The sequence below is a fragment of the Phaenicophaeus curvirostris genome, chromosome 3, assembly GCF_032191515.1.
Source record: "Phaenicophaeus curvirostris isolate KB17595 chromosome 3, BPBGC_Pcur_1.0, whole genome shotgun sequence".
Classification (NCBI taxonomy): Eukaryota; Metazoa; Chordata; class Aves; order Cuculiformes; family Cuculidae; genus Phaenicophaeus; species Phaenicophaeus curvirostris.
Window position 1 is genome coordinate 53,568,875 of NC_091394.1, and position 21,038 is coordinate 53,589,912.

The window sequence follows — 21,038 nt, forward strand, 5'->3', positions numbered from 1 at the left end:
TTGCTAAAAACCATCTACTTAATTAAACAGGGAAAATGAAAACCAGAAACATAGTAGTCTTCTTTAATCAGCAGTTAGATAGCAATCTGCTTCCATGTTTGATAGCCAGAGGAGCTCAAAACACCACCTGGGTGCTGAGGCAGGGTTGCAGTCATCTTTTCCTCCTCCCATCTTCTGTTCTTACAAAAGACAGGAAAGGAGACACATGAACAACCCCAACATTGTGTATGAATTCTTCCCAACCATATATACACAATATTTTTATATACTGTGGAATATTATGTTTTAGTGAAAACCTGAAATTTAAATGCTTTTCCTCTCCTCAGATCTGAAATACAGAGGATACCAAAAGTTTCTGTTTCACGAATAAAAAAGTTTAAATATTAGACAAATAATTAATTCAACTTTTTCTCTCTAAACAAAACTGTCAGTATTCCAAATAGGCCCAAATTGCATTTGTCACAAAATCTGCAACTTTGCTAAAAAAATGCAAGAAGGACAGATTGCTAATTAGCAAGAAGGACAGATGCAACATGATAATTACCTCTTTGAGATTTCTCCTAGTGCTATGGGTTTACTTGTGTAGACATCTCCTCCCTCTGATAAACCACAAATTGCTTGCTAGGAGGGAATTTCTCTCTATCAGCCTGTAAGAATTCAAATTTTCACTCAGCTTTGACACCTCAGGAAGGCATTGTGCTTCATAACCCCCTTATTTTTTCCTCCTACTCTCCAGTACACTGCTGCTCTATGAAACATTTGGGAGTCTGACTTCTCCCTCTCACTTCCTCTGACCATTAGGAAGAGAAAACAGCCGGAGTGCAGGTCCAGCTCCTTACGACACAACTGGAACTTTCCTCCTCTTTGCCACTGTGCCTTGTAGCTTGCTGAGGAAGAAAGCGTTGTGATGAATCCTCACTAAAACATACCCGTACACACAAAATTATGACAGATCCTAACCGTGTATGACCTAAATGCAGTTAACAGATAAGGTGGCTGAACTTCCATAAGCAATATTAAGCCTTCCTCCTCTCCACACACACATCACGTTTGACTTCGATACATCTATTTCATCACATTGAGTGGAAAGCAGCAAGCACACTGAAATATTACATTATATCATACCACAATATGCACATGGCATAAGCAAACAGCATAGTATTATTAGATTAATCATCTGCCTATTAACTGCGTGGTGGGGTGTTACTGGCTTTTTTAATAACGTTTCATTCTGACAACATTTTCACACAAGAAAACTGCCAGGACGTCTGTTGGTTTTAAGATAATATTGACCTTCTTTCCCTCCACTAATAACAATAACATTTTGAGGCACATATATCTGGGAAAGCAGCATTAACACCCGCAAGCTGACAGGCTTAGATAACCAGTGTAAAATTTCCATATTGCCCTTTCCTTTCTCTTTTTCAATACTCCTTCTGCAGTAAGACCAGCACAGCATGGTGGCATTTCAAAATGAATCCAAGAAGTGCCACAGACAAAGAATAACTGCAATATTGTAGGGTTTTAAATTGCTTAAGCTGGAGGCGTTCACAACACAACTGCATACAATCACAGCAGTACACCACCGAATCATAGCCAGAAAGACCTGTAATATCACAAACTCGTGTAACTACTGAAGACTTTTTTACTGTTAAACCACAGCTTGAAAGAGGTAACTGCAGTATACGTCTGAGATGGCAAGAGATCAGTGTGCCAACAGTTTTTTCCTTAATGTTGGTCAGACCTAAATAACCTACCCTAAGAACATTTTTGGTGCCTACTGTTGATTTAATCTCACTCCTAGTACAAGGGAAACTGAACAGACAGGTAAACCCCAATAGCTGAGCAGCAAGATGACGTTGGGAGAGAAAAGTCTCATCATTACAGGCTCTGATTCTGAACAAGATACTGCATAAGCTTTGTTTAGCAAGAAGAGGATGTACTTCTTATAAGATACCTGTTGAAGAAGAAACATTTAAATAACTAAGTACAACTCCAGCTGCATATATTACTATAAGATAATATAGTTTTACTTATAAAGAGAAAGCAAAGTGCAATTTCTGCATAAGTCATACACCAACTGCTTGTAATTAAAAGTCTACTATTGCACTAGTGCCTCATAGTGCTAAGATGTCTAAATGGACCGTAACAGCATCACTCACTCACGAGACTAAATTACTCCCCCTTCAGCCGGGAAACACTGGCAGACAATTCAAGAACTCTGACACATGATAAATTCCCTGGGAGGTAAGTTTATATTTATTTGAACCGGAATAACTGACAGGCACGTCAATATTGTATGAAGTGCTGTAAGTATGGGAGAAGCAACTGCACCTTGAAAGGGGTTTACAAGGTAAGTAGAAGTCTGTGAACAAGAGGAAGCCAAACAGCATAAAGACATCAGTCAACAGGAAACAATTCCTGCAGATTTAGTGGTGAAATCCATGTAGACATTTTCTTGTAAAGATTGCAGAAAGGAGTTCTTAGCACTGAGAACAAAGAGCGAAATGGTTTTATAGGTTATTTCAGCATCACCTGGTAAGCAAAGAAAAGCATAGGAGAAAAAAAAAGGAAATCATTGCTAGACGATAGACACCCAATGCAGTGAAATATCACAGAGCATCATACAGGATACTGCCTATCTTATCTCAGGAGTAAGGTTAACTAGTTCTGAAAGGATGGTCCAGTGAGAAAAAGCCAGATGGTCTCCCAAAACCAGCACAAGAGCCAACTAAGAAGAACAGCACACTTTTTCGTCAGATCCAGACTTGCACAGTAATTTTACACAGCTTTTCTTCAAGAAACTGTGTCCCCTCTGAAGTCTCCTTCAGAAGCCGAAATTAAGCTATAAAACCTGTGAAGAGAGGTCCCACTGACAGAAGTAAACAGATGCTCAAATCGGTTCTTAATTTCTGTTCACACATGCTTTATTATTAACGCAGCTACTAATGATTTAAAAGATGACTGCATTCAAGTGACTCTATCAGGCAGTTTTGCCGTTCTTTCTCGGTTTCCACCATCGATTTACAACACGATGAAGCGGTGAACTGCTTTTTTTTTTTTTTTTTGCCTTCGCTTTTCCTGGGCGTGGGAAGCAAGAACCGCATTTACCCACCTCGCGGTGGCAGATGAATCTTCTAGAGCGTTTTGAAGCCCAACAGAACAAAAGATGCGACATTCACAGGCGTTACCGCCTCCCTCGGAGGAGAAGAAGAGTAAGTCGCCTTTTGCACCCCCGGGTCGCCCCTCGCCCCCCCCCCCCCGATTTCACACACGCAGCCCACGACGGGGGCGTATTCCGACTCACCGATGCCGGGGGCCACGTAAATGAAGTAGAGGCAGGAGGAAGAGAGGGAAAAGAAGAAGATGAAGGCGAGCATGGAGCGATTGGAGACCCGCAGCACCTTCCGGAGCGGTGGCATCCTCCTCCCTCCGCCACGGCGGCCGCTCCGCTCAATCCCGGCGAGCCGCGGCGCTTCCCAAAGGGAGGCGGCCCGCTCCTCCCATGGATCGGGCAGCGGGAAGGTGACCGGGAAAGGGGGTGGGGGGGGGCTCCGTTCGCCCCGGCTCCTCCCCGATGTTCCCCTGGACGGGGCTGAGGGCGGCGGCTCTGTGTCCCCCCCCACCCCGACCCCGCGGCCGGAACGCGGAGGGACGTCCCCCCCCCGCCTCCCCTCAACCCCCGCCTAGCGCTGCCGCGGGGCTCGGGGATCCTTCCCGCCGCTGCTCGAGCCGCCGGGCACCCGCTCCACCTTCACGAATGGTGGTGGCGGCGGCGGAGGGCGCATCAGCAGCATCCGCAGGGGTGGAGGGACGGCGGGTGTCGGCCGCGGGCAGTCACCTCCGCGCCCTGCCCTGCCCCGCCCCGCCCCGCCGGGGAGAGCGCGCGCTCCCGCCGCCGCGCGGCCCCGACCCCGGCCCCGCGGAGCTGCGGCGGTTGGAGCGCGCGCGCCCGGGCTGCAGGGCTGCGGCGGGAGGGCGGGCGGGCGGGCGCGCGCGCCGGCACGGGGTTGGGGCGGGGCGGGGCGGGTGGAGGTGCGGCCGCTCCACTGCCAGCGGGAGGCCCGCGGAGGGGCGGGGCCGCCCGCCCTATTGGCGCGGAGCGCGCGGTTGTCGCGCCGGGGGCGGGGCGGGAAGGGCTGAGGGGTTGGGGGGCGCGGTCTCCGGCCGCTGCGACTGGGGCGGCGAGAGGGGGTCGGCTCCGTCTGTCGTGTGCAGCCAAACAGGAGGTGTATGTCCCAGCTACGTATGTGTGTATAAATCTTCCCAGAAATCCTATGTGTGTTCTGTTGCTTTTCAAGAACGAATTTTAATGTTGTTGCGAACTTGGCAATGGTCAGAACCAGCTCTCTGTCTGCTCTTGCATTAGAGATTGGGAAACACTTCAAACGGTTGATTTACAGGAAACGCATCTGTTCAGCACAGATCACACTGAACACAAGACGTTATCCTCTGCAGAGAATTATAGAATCACCAGATTGGAAAAGACCCACAAGATCATCGAGTCCAAACATTTCTATCAATCACTAAACCATGCTCCTCAGCACCTCATCCACCTGTCTTTTAAAATCCTCCAGGGAAGGTGAATCAACCACCTCCCTGAGCCACCTGTTCCAGTGCCCAATGACCTTTTCCGTGAAAAATTTTTTCCTAATGTCAAGCCTGAACCTCCCCTGGCAGAGCTTGAGGCCACTGCCTCTTGTCCTGTCCCCTGTCACTTGGGAGAAGAGCCCAGCTCCCTCCTCTCCACAACCTCCTTTCTGGTAGTTGTAGAGAGCAGTGAGGTCTCCCCTCAGCCTCCTCTTCTCCAGGCTAAACAACCCCAGCTCTCTCAGCCATACTTCATAAGGCCTGTTCTCCAGCCCCTTCACCAGCTTTGTCGCTCTTCTCTGGACTCACTCCAGAGCCTCAACATCCTTCTTGTGCTGAGGGGCCCAGAACTGAACACAGGATTCGAGGAGCGGTGTCAGCAGTGCCGAGTACAGAGGAAGGATAACCTCCCTGGACCTGCTGGTCACGCCGTTTCTGATACAAGCCAAGATGCTACTGGCCTTCTTGGCCACCTGGGCACACTGCTGGCTCACGTTCAGTTGCTGTCAACCAACACCCCCAGGTCTTTCTCCTCCAGGCAGCTTTCTAGCCAGACTTCTCCTAGTCTGTAGCACTGCACAGGGTTGTTGTGCCCCAAGTGCAGGACCTGGCATCTGGAAAAAACAGTGTGAAAGAGAACGTGCTGCAAGAGGGACTTCCAAAAAATACAATTCCTTAGTTGTAACTTAACTCTAATTTAGCTTAAATAAAAAAAAAAATTCCACTTTTTATAATAGTTACTAATTCTTGTATCATCCCCTGCCCACGTTTCAGCAGCAGTTCTGCCCTCACCTCCCCTTGGCAGTCATTGCCTCTCTGCCGAGTGCAGCCACAGCCGGATCTTGTCATGCCTGGGATGTGTTTAGGGAAGCTGGAGATGGGAGTCAGGGCCAGCAGACCCAACAGTTCTCCACTGAGCAGGTTAGGAAGCACTGAAGATGTGGCTAAACTTACGCTTTCAAATTGCTGAATTCATACACAATCATCTACACGCTCCATTTTTTGCCTTCAAGCCCGTTGCATGAAAAAAAAGGTATTTAAAAAGTACGTAACATAAGCTTCACATCAGGTAGCTGTTCTTTCTTTCTTTAGCAACTCACCTTGGCTACCACAAGTTGCTAGGTGATAGGGTCAAGCCGGTGATCTGTCCTATTCCTCTGTAGAATGCTCTCACTGATGGGAAGATGTGTGCCAAGGGGTTGGCAGCTGGCCAGGATGTGCCTGGGTGCAGCTGAGATGGCAAAAGGATCTGGTTGCTTACGGATCAAGGTCTGTATTGTTAATGTTTATTGAGCTTATTCAGACATAGGGTAAAAAGAATGGAGATACAGAATTGCCCCTCTCCCCACAAATACAATTTTGTTTCAGTCACTGTACTTGCAGTATGGTTTTTATGCAATAGGCATTATTGATAGCTTAATTTTGTTTTATTCAGCGTGGGTCAGAGTTGAGTTATTTTAGCTGAAGGTTTGCCCTTATTTCTTCCTTCACCTCAGTCACAGGCAAACAGCTTCTGAACACTCTGAAGACTTCCATGTCAATATTTTTGTGTAATAAACATAAAAGCCTAAGCCGCTAAGACCTGTAAAATTCTGAGCTAGAAATACAAAATTATTCATTAATCAGTGAAGTAGTGATGTAAATAAGTGATAGTGATGACAAAACTAGATCTTTACTTAAAAGACCTTTTACTGAAACAGCCAAAAAGAAGTTCCTCTCGCCTCCAATTTTGCTAGATGTTGAACAGGAACATTTTTATTTACAGTAGAATACAGTATGCACAATAACTATCTATAGCCAAATAATGGAATTTGTCACATTGATACAGAGCATGGACATAAGAATTTCTCAGGAAAGCTTCCCATAGGAGAGAGAGAAACTCCACTCCTTCAGCTCTGAAGCAGGTATGTTGGTAATATTTTAATGGATATTCTTGTAATGGGTATCAGATAGATGAATATATTAAGTGATGCGTTTTGGGACAAAATTTTCTCTTAGTTGCCAGTAGGAGCTATGTAACTTCACTTATCTCGTTTGTTTTAATGAGTAGAGTGTAAAACTAGCTATAAAAATACATTGAACTACTATATACATGTATGGCTTAAATTTGAAGCTTCAGCTGACTGTAGTATGGTCCCTATAGACATGAACTTGGGTTTATGAAGCAAAGATGTACTGTATCTTTATGTCTTACTATCTCACTTTAAATAAAATTTATTTTATATGTGATGCACTGTTATTGCTTTGGGTTTATGTATTGTAGCTACTGAATTACTGTATTAGCTGTAATAACTGAGTATTTTATGCTTCTTTGATATTCCACTTTTATCACTGGTTTTGATACTCCTTTAGAAGGTTTTATTCTATGCTGTAAACAGAGATGGACATTAGAAGATGCTTACAATAACAACTTGCTGAATTTTATCAGAGTCACAAATGAGATCCATGGTACATGAAATCTTAAGACTGGCCCTAATTTTTGAATGGAGAAACATTAAGTAGTGTCATATGCGTCACTTTCTTTGCATAACTAAAAGCAAGGGCCATGTCTTCAGTTTAAAAGTATTAATTTTGTTACAATTGCTTAGACTGTTAGGTGCGCTTGTAACACTTTAAAGGCTTCTGTGATGACCATGAGAAAACCGGTGGAATAATACTTTAGCTTAAATATATAACAATATTTGTGGAAGAATAGCAAAACAGAATTTCAGAAGATAGATGTGTCGTGTCTAGTTCCCTGGAGGTGTTTAAGGTGCAGGTGGATGAGGTACTGAGGGGCATGGTTTAGAGATTGGTGGGAATGGTAGCACTCGATGAGCCAGTGGGTCTCTTCCAACCTGGTGATTCTATGATTCTATGATTCTTATGATTCTCTGACTCACATACAGTTGTGGTAGACAACTAGACCCAGGTGCCTGCTCTGAAAAGAATACTTTAAAAGTCCTCCATCTTCTTTAAATATTATTTTGTTCAGTTAAAAAGATTACTGCACAATAAGTAGATAATTTCTTTGAATAAGCCACAATATTGTTATTTAGTTATTGTAGCAAGAAAAGGAAATTCCATTGAATATACATTGCTCTTTGCTGTATTTCATCCTGCAATGGGATTTATACAGAATAGTTCTTAAACAATTGCAGCTTATTCTGGAAGACGATATTTCAAAAAAACTCACTTCCCATTCCTGTTTTCAATCTAACCACCCAAAGTAATTTTCTATGGGTCAGCAAAGGCGAAATCAAACAAGATCTCACCAAAATAACAACTGCAAAATTATCAACATCTCAAAGGCTGCAGTAATCAATGCCTTCTTCAACACATCAATCAATTGTTCCGAGAGGTCACATATTTCATTAACTCCAGCAAGTGCTGCTATAAGAAGTACATGCAAGAAACTAAACTAACATGCTTCCTGTATTTAATTGACATAATTGTGCATGATGATGTTCTGTTGAAAAAAAACAGGGTACTGATCTGTTGAAGGAAAGTAACACTTTTTTTTTTTTTTTTATAGAAGAAGAGGGAGAGGAGAGGTTTGATGATTTTTCAGCTGGGTCACTTCTGAAATCCGTTTGGAAGAGTGATACCATAAAACATCGTGGTTTTATAATTATGGACATAGGGTGCTGTGAGTCAACAGGCAAGAAGATCTTGAGGGATGCAAAAGTATAACTACTGTACTCATTGAGTGTGAGACTTCAGCCTGACACAAGCGGAACTGAAGATGTGTCAGAGGTTCCGCTATCCGAGGAAGTAGAAGGTGGTATTCTGCTTAAATAATTTGTTATTACTGAAGGTTAAAGCAATACATGTATGAATGTGCTGTACATATAACACCCAGTTTTACAGTCTGCAGTACTAACTTAAAATCTCACATTTTGTTCTTCAGGTCACTTACTACTGTGTGTTTATGTTATTATTCTCATACACAGTCTTTGAATTAGGCATAGAAAGCTATCGCCTGACTAGCTTTTTTTTTTTTTCTCTCCCATGTAATGATCTATCTTGATTCTATCTTTCCTCCAACTAATACTTCAGTACACATTGCCAAGTTCTTTTGCCTGGCAATCTCCATATTCTGCATTGTTCAGGCAGAAAGATTGTGTTACTCTATTATAACTTTTCTTGTCATTTATCTGCTTAAAACAATTTTTATCAACAATAGAATACTAGAATACCACATAAATTTGCAACTTTTGAATTGTCTGCTTTGTTTCTGCAAGTTTAATAATTAATTCCAATGTTACCGTGTCTTTCTTACACCATACCTTTAAATTTCAATACAGTTGTGTTTATTTGTGCTTATTTATTTGTGTTTATTTATTGCTGCCTGTCACTTTGACTTCACACTCTATTTGCAAGAACTCTCTCCTACTCACACCACCTGTTCCCCAAACAAGCCTGGGGAACTGCAGCCAAGCCACAAACCTTTCCTGGTTCCAAGCAACCCCCTGAGCCACGGGCAAAAGTACATGATCAGCTTGCTCCTTCCCATGGGGAATTCATTAAATCTTCCCTGTGTTTTGGCTTCTTGAATCTTTTGCCATCACTGCTTTAATTTTCTTCCTTGCCTTTTCTCTTTTCTTAAGTAGTAGCAATAAAAATCAATAAATAAGCATAACATGGGTTCATTATTAATGCTACATGTAGCAGTTATTTTGTTGGCATTTTTCATAAACACCTTTTTTTATTTACTTGGATTTAGCAACTTGATTTTTATTAATAACTCATTGTTTTACAGAGTAGCAGCATTTTGGTATCCTGTGCAATAATTGATATGTAATCCTACATGCAAGGTCAACAAGGAGTTAAAATGCCTTGGGATAAAAAGCTCAGGGCAAGAAGCATGAGAGCAGGCCTGACAATTCCAAGAAAATGCACAGTCTGTGTAAGATTTCTAGGATTAAGATTTTTAAAGATTACGATAAAGGTTAATTACGATTTTTAAAGATTAAATCAAGTCGTGTCAGGGCGAGCTAGACTCTAATCTAGCAAGGAAAGTTAGTGTCCCCCAATATGGCACAGTAACAAGAAAAGGTCAGTAGCTACTGAGAACTGCAGTTATGTACTTAAGTTTGGGGTCATGTGACCTAACCTTATTACATCCGTTATAATCCTGTTATTAAATCAAATGTCAATTTGTAACTATTTTGAGGATGTTTGGGGTTTTTCTAGTCATACAACTTTGGACATAAAACTTAGTTTTAATAACTGCAGTTTCGGTTGTACATTCAAAAGCAAGTTTGTAATTGTGTTGTTGTTCCTACCATAAAACCAAGAAGGGTTGTGAACTTATGTCTTTCATAGGTGGCATGAAAAAAATGAAGCATTAGGGAAGGCCTTACGTTTTTTGCTTCCAGCATTCCTCCTGTATGTTTCCCAAGCTGTGATATTCTGCAAAATCATCCTCTTTTACCTTCAATTACTGATATTTAACTTTCCTAGCTGATACTGCTTTTATTGGTTTTAAGTGTATCCAGATGACATTTCTTATAAAAAGCCACTATTACTACTTTAGGAAAGATAATTTTTTCTAATGTTAATCTGTAGATCACAAGCAGAATTTGTTCTACAGCTCGGCCATACAACATACAGGAAAGGGAGGAAAGCTGTTATTATAACACTGCAGACAGCCCAAAATAAAGTAATGTGTCAGTAATAGTTAAAACAAAAATCAGAAAAAAACATTTTGGAGGGGAGGGTTGCTTTTAAAATATTAATGTTAAAAGATCAAAAAATACTTCCTTTAAAATTATTTACTAGCCATTATATATTCGTCTACTGAAGATGCAAAGCTCCTCAGCCAAGTTGTAACACCCAGTTTTATAAAGTCAAGAGACAGGAATATGTAATAAACTATTAAGTGTCATATTAATATTTTATGGAAGAAAATGGAGCATGTAGTTGGGGAGGGTTACATTTTAAATTCAACAAATGAAGTTAAAATATTCCTATTTAAGAACTTGTTAAGAATTTTCTGCCAGCAGAAGGCCAATTCATCGAAGCCAAACTATTATAACATAGCGGCTTAGGTGAAACTTTTCTTGAATACGTCTGAAGTTCAGAATGCCATTTCACAGGATTTCAATCCTTATATCCCTGATTTCAGGTGAGTATCAAACAGACACTAGACAATAATATGGCAATTGTAGAATTTCAGGAACAGGCATTTGTCTGTCTGTGTGTGTGTTTAACCCTTTCTAATACAAAATGAGAACATTTACAGACCGTTGCATCTTCAGGGCTGCAGTTTGGTGCCCTGTAACTTTTGTCATTTTTATACTTTGATGAAATTGATCATGATAAGGAAGTCTTAACTGTCTCATCTCTCCAATGGTAGCACACTTGTCTTCAACCAATTTCTCAGAAACAGTTGAAAGCTGATAGTAGTTTTTATCGCTAACAAACTTCTGGAGAACTGGAAGGGACAAATAAAAGGAGATGTAGTAAATAAGAGTTAATCATCACCTTTGCATTTACAGAGGAGGCTTTTACCAGAATCAGTAGGAGCAAGGGATTGACGTTTTAGAGTATCATATGATCAAACAAACCATTATTGTATCATTACAGCAGCCTCTGGCTGAGTATACCCCTTGCCTCTTTCCCCATAAATATCAGAACAATAGAACACATGTTCTTGTGCAGTCCTTTATTGTTAATGCTTAAAGAGAGACCTGTGTAATTAGATAGAAGGGATTATCCCATCACATACCTTTAGGTTTTCTCACATCATCAACCAAGAGAAAGAAGCACCTTATCTACATTTTACAGACTCTGCATTAGTATAAGGAGTCTTAGTTAAATAGATTGTGTGATTATTCACTATGTTATCAGAGCTACATAAGATATCCCGAATCACAAATAATCAGTCATTACTGTGGGAGAACATTAATTTTCTTAACAAGTGCTGTTGTGGGTCTTAAAAAGGATAGGCGTAATAAATATTGTCATCTTGAGATTAGGCAATTTATAAGTTTTTCTGTCGTTGGTATTGTCATTTGCTATGTCATAATATTGCAAGCATCTTATGCGGAAAAAAACCAGGATCTTGCATTAGGTCATGTACAGATTCCTTTAAAATGGAGCATGCATGGTTCTTGGAAATCTATATAGCAGGGACAATGTGCAAGTGAAACTTATGTTCATTACTGTAACAGTGCAGTATGAAGAGAGAAGAGGTTGACTGTCTGGGTATCATGGGAATTATTTTACTCATACAGCTGAAAAATAAATGCAAAAGAAGGCATAATTACCACTAACTATTTTTACAGAAACCAGAATTTAAATGGCCTGAATTACTGACATAAGAATTAGTCTGAAACCTCTGTTTGCTGCATCTCGAGTAATAGCTGTTCCTTAAAATAATTTTTTTTAAAGAAACGAGTGTGACTAAGGAATCCTTAGACCAGACTGCAGGCTAAGCTTGCACTCTTGGACTGCTTCCCTAACTTCACTTTTAAAAGATGTCATTTAAGTCTTAAAAATCAGAGTACAAAGCTAAGTCACATAGTTTGGCTGTTAATCGCATCAGTAGTGAAATAAATCAATAGAAGATTTTGTGGTAGAGTTGAGGACTTTTGCTTTGCTTTGTTTTTCATGACTAAAATCTTATCCTTAGAGACACAGTTCCTTTGCATTTATAAATAGAAACAATCTGGTCCCACTCTTTCTACTGCAATTAGGAAAAAAGCAATCAGAATTTGTTAAACAGACTTCAAAGAGAATAGAGTCTTACATCTTAGAAGACAGATGTTTTCTGATTAAGCTTACTATTGCGGTCTCATTTAGAAATTGCACAAGTGACAGATAACTTTAGCAAAGGTTACAGTTGGTGCAATTCCACTGCTTTGTTCAGTTCTCAACACCAGCTTTATTTGTAAGATAGTGTTTAAATAGTTTGATCCTTCTTGGGAGCAGAAGCAGTGCTTCTGTCCTCAGAAAAACTCATTGGCGTACTGCAAACTTAAATAATAAAATTTAAAGTGTCATCTTGTTGCTATTCTGATTATACTATGCATAAAGGGAGTGCTAAAAAAGTACTTTCATTAGTGCAACTTTATTTACACAGAGGGTCATGTACTAGCAGTTGTGTAAAGATGGTGATGCTGACCATAACTGTTGTTGCTTATATTTCCCACTACAAAATTATGTTTATTTGCTTATAATTTAAGTAACCATTAATTTGTTAAAATAAAAAAAATCTTCATGAAGTGTCTTTGAACTTTTCCCAAACCTATGAGAAAGGTCTCTGTGTAAAAAAACCCAGAAAGTAAAAATAACAGCAAAACCATTTGGTCATAATTTAAATTGTCTGTACTATATTTTGAAAGAGAAATAGTGGCCTTTTACACCATATGTTTTCTTAGTCATGAACATCTTATCAAATGTTGCCAAATGGTAAACATTTGAAAAAAATGTAGCTGATTTTGCAACCTCTCAAGAGCTGACAATAAAAATATGTTTGGCAAAAAGATTAAGAATTGTAACAGTATTGGAGTTATTCCTTGTGGAAGTGAGACATTCTGTGAGGAAAGGATCCTATATATATTATATCTGATACAACAAACACTCAGTCTTTGAAATTCTAGAAACACTTACAAAGTCTAGTGGATGCTTCAGACACAGTAAGAAGAATACTCATCTGGGAGGGTTTTTTTAAATAGAAAAATATCATATTTAGATCGAGATTTAAAATAGATTTTGAATCAAAATTCTGGCATACCTTTGTCAGAGTTAGCTAAAACTCCATACTTCTGTGGGTAACTTTCCTTGCAATACATTTCTAAGTATGTCTGGGTGCTTGTAGATTAATGGTGATCTACTGCATCATGCCACAAGACCCCCTTTCCAGTCTCCAGGCTATAGCATCAGCCACATGAAATAAGGCTAAAAAAGGCTAAAATTGCCTTTGGCATAACCTACAGCAACCTGAGACCTAATCTATGACTGTAGTACTGTCTGAGGGTCTCCAAGGCCAACTCCAGAGTTGACATTTTTTTTGCTAGTGGTATGCTTCCTGTCCCAAGGACAACAAAGAACAAGTGTCTTGCACAGCTCTGATCCAGGCTTAGGATAGCTATCTATTCCTATTATTCATTATTAGTATTGTTTTAGGCAATGTTGTCTAAAAGCGCCAGTCGCAAAAGAGAGCCCTTGGATAGTCCTACAGTCTGCATAAATGAAAACCCCTACATCAGGAATTATGTCAGTACCACTTTCAGCATCTGGTATTTCCATTATAGGTATTTATACACACATACACACGATGTCCACAACTTGCAAAAATATAGTCTTTTCATCTGCTTCTCAAAGCTCTTAATTTATCTTCATCTGAAACACAATGACAAAAGTGAAGCTCCAAATGGCTTGGTAAGATGAATTTTTCCAAGTCATTGTGGTAAAAGCAGTAAATTCTTATGAGCTTAGATTAGTATGAGCTGTGGTTATGAAATTTTGGGGTTTGTGTTCTTGACTATAACCAATAACAAGGTCTTAAATATATTCAGATTTATTTAAGAATAAAGAAAAAAAGAACTAAAACAAGAATAGCATTTTAGATAAACTCTTGAATCTGAATATTTTCTGAGCAAGTGTCTACTTTATGCCACCAAAATCTTTTGGTAGAATGACATTGCAAGCATTGAAATATAAACTGAGTTAAAAAGAAAATGAAAGGATACAAGAGAAAGAGTTCTGCATTTCATAACGCTTTTGAAGAGGTGGACAGACCAATGAATAAGTACGAAATTATATTTAAATTAAGAATTAGTGACATGGCACCAAATGCACGTGCAATCAGATGCTGGCAATCTGGAAAATATTCTTCATGATCAAGAGAAAAGGTCTTTTCATTTGTAATGCTTTCCACACAGGAATGTAAGTGTTCTTACCTATTGTCTGTTTTTCACAGCTAGCACACCTCTTTGAAGAGAATTTTGAATTTTAGTGATAGTAGGGAGTAGAACTTCACAGCGTAGGAGGGCAAAGATTACCTGATTAAGTTACTGTGTACTACTGTATAAGACTAAGCTCTTTCTGCTCTGCCTTTTTTCTGTTATACTTAGGATAACATGAGCATTTGATATACTTTGAAGTTAGCATGTTCTTTCACTGTGTCATGAGGTTTTCTATAGCTACTATTTTCGTGTCATTGGGTAACCTTCCCATAGTTTCCAGCTGATTGTCTAAATAAAAGGCTCTGATTCAATCTTCCCAAGGGAAAAAAAATGCAACTTAACTTTTGTGGAAAGCCAACAAGAAGTCACAGGAACAACTTTAGATTGCAGAAGGTATACACAGAGCAGCCAGCCGATACTGACAGTTAGACAACATCTATGTGGGCGGTTAGTTCAAGTTTCTAGTTATTTCTTTTCCTTTTTTTGTTGTCCTAGTTTTCTTACTTAGGAGTTTTTCAGTGCACTTGCTGTGACATTTGTGCTTTCACTGATTGTTTTTTAATTGCCTTACTTTCTTCCATGATCTCTTTTTGTTTTCTTCACTTAGTGTTTCTTTTTCCTGTATTGTCTTTCTAGTAAATACAGAAATTCACAAGTAGATATGTGAACAAATGTGAACAAGAAGCATTTGTAAATAAGTAGTCCTCTAACACAAAATAAAATTGGTAATTTACATTATTTGTAGTTCAACAGAAAATACTTTCTAGCTTTTATTTCCTGAAAATCCTATGTTCATGTTAGTTGTTCCTGTATTCAGTGTGGCTTAGTTCAAAATCCTTAGCTGATGATTTTAGAGCTCCTTATGTTCAGCTAAGTCTAGAAGGAGTTTAAATGACCCAAATGCTTTAAGAGGTGACACTAAACTATCAAATTTCCAGGGCTGTTCTCATTTTCCTAGATACATAGGGGATTTGCAGAAAGATGGAGATGAAAATATCCAGACAATATCCTGTTGCAGTCCTTCAGGGAACTTTGTGATCTCTGTGTCATCAGAGGTCTCATTGATGGATCAGGAATTAAGTAGGAAATGTATTCTTTTTAAGTGTTGTATTAAAAACTCATATTTTTCAATGAATGAATTTATGGCTGCAATTCTGATCATTGCATCTCCAAAAAGTATAATTTAAAGGGGTACAGTGAAAAGTGAAAAAAAGACAGGCAGAGCTGCGAGAGGCTTTCGTACAAAGGAAACAAAGTGGTAAGGACACTTGAATTTTTAATTAGACAACTGGAAAGGTAATTAGCAAATGATTATTAATTTTCTTTCCCTTCCAAACACAAACTGAGAATCTGCCAAATAAATGATCAGGCTACAAGTTTAAAGTATCAAAAAGAAGTTTATTTTCATAGAGTATAAAATTAAATTTCGGAGCTTGCTGACCTGAGGACTTACAGGAGACAAATATCAATGTGGTCTGAGAAAAATTAGTCAAACTCAAAGGAGATACATTTAATAATTACTCATGGACTCAGTGGTTCTTTCTCAGTTTCTGATTCCAGTAACCCTCAACGTGCTGACAACAGAAGCTCAGGAGTTTCTGTGTCATGGAGAAGCAAAATTATCCACTCTTTTTCTTAACACAGTCTTCTGTTTGGGACAGTGCAGCAAGCTAAATTAATTACAACCACTATGGATGTCACAGCAGGTTAATCAATCAAATGAAAACTGTTATTGGAACACAGCAGAGTAACATTTTAACTCTGAACCTAAATTTGTGAACTATTTACTGGTTTTAGCATAACAGAGAAGTTATTTCATACATTAGTCACACACAGGAGCCACATTATGAAGCTCACAGACCTGGGATATTGGGCTGACTGCCTTCAGAACAGAACAATAAGGATGAAGTCTTACATTTGGAAGCAGGACTATATAATTTGCAAATTTATTACCCAGCATTATTTATGCTCTTGGAATCCATGAGCCATGCTGCAACTTCCATGATTATATCCCTCCCATGTTCATTTTAAAATATTTTTATTTGAAACAATAAACAACTCAGACTCTGTATTATCTATAATTATGTAGTTTTTGGAATAGAATAGAGATTAGAGATTACAGTTCAGATCAAACCATTATGTTCAGCACATGCAAAGGAACAATATAAAAGGTAATCACTTCAAATGGTGAGTGTACTTTTAAAAGAACAACTTAAAAAGATGTCTAAGGCTCAGACTTGTAAGCCATATGACTGATTTTGTAACTGGCTAGACACGAGGAGGGTTTACAGTAACTGAATATGAATTCTTAACCCCGGCAAATGTAAAACACTAAGAAGGATTGCATAGGAAATCTAAGCCAAGGCACGCGGTTGTTGTTGCTTGGTCCTGCTCTATGTTCTGTACAGCTGGGAAAAAATAGCAAAGTCAGTGCATTTTATTGTTCAGAAATAGTTTTGGGTGCCAAAACTCAGATTCATAATCTCCCCTCTACTCTTGGGTCACCTCTGTATCTAGAGACTGCTTCTTCTTTCAGGTCTTTTGGTATACATGAGTATGCATGTTGAAGTCAGGATGACACAGAGAAGAAAGGAATGTGACATCTCCTTTTCCTAAAGAATGGGGATCGAAAGAGGAAAACCTTCTAAGTTCCTGTCACAGGAGACTGTCCCTCTCTGCTTCCAACTTGCTTCTTTTTGTCTCTTATGAAAAAAAGATGTTTAGACCTGCCTCTTCCATTTACTTCATGCAGTTTGTCCACACTCTAGCTCATCTTTCCTCTAGGTTTGAAGGTCTGATCTGTCACCTTGCTGAGGACCACACACAGAAATAAAATACAAGTATCTATAGCGTCTAGGCATCCATTGTGTTCCACCCTTGCTTAGCTAAGCTGCTGAATTTGGAGTCATCTTTTGGCTTACACTGAGGAAGTGCAATACCTTTTCACACGTTAATTGTGGTTAGTTTTCCAAACTTGCAGAAAATAAACAGGGACTGCCCATACCTGAATACAGAAATGAGAGCCATACGATGTAAAATAACAGCTTTTAAATGCTGACTTTTTATTTCAGGAGGATCTACTGACTCATTTGAGAATGTTTTTGTTTGTCTTTAGGGTCTATGGCTAGAATAGTGTACTGTAAGCTGGTATGCTATATGAGCATCACAAACAAACCAATCATCTCTCACCACAGACATGAAAGGTCCACTGGCTTATTAGGACATTCCCCCCCTTCTCTCCTCCTCCTGCTTATTCACTAGTCATGACCATGCTTCTACACCTTTATTTAGGTATCTATTGCTCCAAAAATTACCAAATACTAATATATATATACATACACATATATATATAAAACCAGGATTGCACTACACTAATAGGCAAATGAGAAGTGGAGATGTTTGTCACTGAAATACAGTGACAGTGAAGGCTTTTTTATCATTTCTCAAATTTCACTGGTAATGCATTCAGATTTTCTTATCAGGGTATACAAATGGAGCACATCTGCCTTGCTGGTGATTCAGGTCTCATTTATTCTGTTCCAGATGGCCTGTCCAGGCAAGAGAAGGACAGATAGCTTCAGGCATTTCAGTGGTAGGAACTAGCATGGGAGAAGATTTTCTCCTGCATATGCTTTGCTTTTCTAATTTGTCTTTTTCCCGAAAGCACTCTTCTTGCTGCAAGACCAGTTAGGTGACAGTGAGTGTTCATTTAGTCCATTGCCCTTATAATGGACAGACTTTAGGTCTAAGATAATGGTTGAATTGTCTGTAATAGTCATAGCCTCTCAGACTAGTTTCTCTGATGCGATTATATTCCAGTCATTAGATAGGCATATGTGAGAGAGGAAGAGACAAAAACATTGATCTCTAATTTTATTTCTTTTTAAACCTTACTACCTTGCTAACTTATTCTTGCAAGGAATGCAGTCTTATCTGTGTCAGTGAACTCAGCAAGGTTAGCTCTTCTAGAATTTATTCCAGAATCATAGTCATTAGTCATAAACAATTTTAGAACTCAGAAGAGCTTAAGGTTTTCTCTTTAATGATTTCACTACCTTCCTACCCTTAAAAAGTGAATTTTATATGTATACACACACACTCACTCTTATATATTTGTTTTATTACAATAATTCCTAGCCATAACTCAACAGTGATTTTTTTTTTAGGAAAAAACTGAAATCTGGAATTTCACTCATCATCACCCAGCATGATGTGAAAGTGGACATCAAATTCTGAGTTATAACTGTCACATCTTTATAATCCAACAAAACTTTAAAACTTCCTCAGACACTAATTGTGGTGTGGTTAATTAATCCTTGAATAGATAGTTCAGCCTTCATTGGCTCATTTTGCAGGCCACTAGCTTCTGACCTGCAAAACAGTCTTCATGGCACTGCTATAATGCGTGTGGTGATGATCAGATGGAAAGGCGTGGTATTATATTCATTTATATTTCTGAATGTTTTGTCAGATGATGTTTAACTGTCATTTCCTAAATTATTTAGTAAGTGTTGAATTATTGTCTGCAAACATGGTATTTTTTTGACATTTCCTAGACCTATGGCATTAGCTTTTCTGATAGGAAACCAGAAATCAGACTTGGGAACCTCTCAGCTGCTGTGTCACAATTAAAGTAAGCCAAAGATCAATGAGCCAGTCCAATAGATTACAGAAGACAAACAGAAATACACTCTTTAGCAAGGGTCAATATCTGCTGTTGCTTCAGTTTATAAAACAATAAAATTTCATAGTGTCTGACTAGAAGGGAATAGCCTTTAAAAATTAGAAGAGGGAAGGAGCAAAACTGATCATCTTTATTACAGAATGCTTCCCAGTGAGAAGGGAAGAAAATTAAAAACCGTGATAGAAACAGGGTGCACATTAGGAAGAAAAAAGGGAAAAAAAAGATACTGTATAGCAAAAGGAGACGTGGTTCTTAAATAGCATTGTTGTGCATATGCTGCTGTAGTTTCCAGCAGAGGTAAATAGAGCATTTTTCTGCAAAGCATTAAGGTAAATTTGGCATCAATCTTTCAATCTATGGGAATAGACTGGATTCTTATATTAGAATATTACCTGAATAGTGCATAACCAGCAAAGTATAGAAAAAAATTTCTTTGGTTATTGGAGAATTGAAAAGAAAGCTGAAGGAGCGAAAAGAATCCCATTTCTCCAGAATCCCCGAACCTAGAAATTATGTAGTGGTGAATAATCAATGTGAAACCAACCAGCAGCCTGATTCCATTAGCTTGTGCCATGTAGGTCAACAGGAAAGACAGAGGCAGATGCAAATATTAAAATATAAGATTATTTTCACTCAGCTTGCATAAATGCAAATCATACCCATGTCGTTTGCCTCTTCGATGAGTAAGGGAATGTAGTTTCATATTTCTGGCTTTAGGGTTCTGAAATACTATTGAACTTAGAATGAAATAAAGAACCTTCAGGCAATGTTTGGAGTTTTTTGTCTGTCTGTCTTTCTACTCCCTGTAAAGCCTAGGCAACTTGTTTGAACATTAGCAATCTAATCCCATCTTCAGAGTTTAGGATTTTTACATCTATCGTTTTTAGACTTTCCTAATAGCTGGCCAGGGAACATCAGACTCTTCAGAAGGACTGAGGCAACGATGAAGGGAGAATAAAATTGGCTGATATAAATTGTATATGTAATAGTTGAGAATAGCTGTATGTTGACTGAAGTTCATTCTAGGGCCTGTCCTATCAATTGAAAGTGGGCATTCTTTCACTGCATCTTCTTCTGATCCCATCATCACCATCAATTTCTTTCAGATGGCTTTTCTCACCTACCATTGGGATACTTCAGTATCATTTCTGAAAATGTGTTTTCTTTGCTGTATATATTTTGTTGCATTTCAATTTCGTCTTGCAGCAATACTGTGAAAGAACATTGAATTCATGGCCACAGGTCACACCTCATAACCTCAAGACACTCTTTAATAGACTACAAGGTAACTAAAGCATGAGAGACACTAAAAGCATTTTCTGGGAGTTATTTGCAGCAAGTGACAGTTTTTAATGACGCAACACAAAATGTCATCTAGGTTACACATATTAATGATCCTTTGTAACCTAGGTAACTCATTTGAATTACGTTTGCAAGAACAGGAATGACAGCTTTTCAAAATGAACCGGAAAGATGGTGCTCTTAGTAATAAGCCAGCCTAAACATTAACTTTAAACTCCAATAACAGACAACTGACTTGAAAATCTGGACCATCTACTTTAGTTGTATGTCAAATATTCTCCTATTGTGTGTTCTGCTTATACTGTTTTTTTCCATGAAAACAAAATTCCCTGAATAAAAATTATTAACAGATAATAGATAAATGACTACTAAAAACTGCAGGATTTTTTTTGAAAAAAATTAATGGGACACTTGCCTGATTTGTTCTTTAGAAGTCTCAGATACATGGTTTGGAGGATTAGCGTACTTTGAAATACTGTAATATATTAAGACAGTGGGAGAGGAGGCCATTTGAATATAATTACAAAGGAATGCCATAGGTTGTTTTTTAAGCTGACCAGAAAATT

At 38.9% G+C, this 21,038-nt stretch overlaps 1 protein-coding gene across 1 annotated transcript in view; it reads right to left on the reverse strand.

Moving 5' to 3' along the window:
• B4GALT6 (beta-1,4-galactosyltransferase 6) overlaps window positions 1-3,536 on the reverse strand; it is a 37,607-nt gene extending 34,071 nt beyond the window's left edge. Inside the window, exon 1 of the mRNA XM_069854034.1 lies at window positions 3,308-3,536. Coding sequence (XP_069710135.1) covers window positions 3,308-3,422 — 115 coding nt within the window. The 5' untranslated portion in view covers window positions 3,423-3,536. The remainder of the gene's footprint in view (window positions 1-3,307) is intronic.
• Window positions 3,537-21,038: the final 17,502 nt, after the last annotated feature.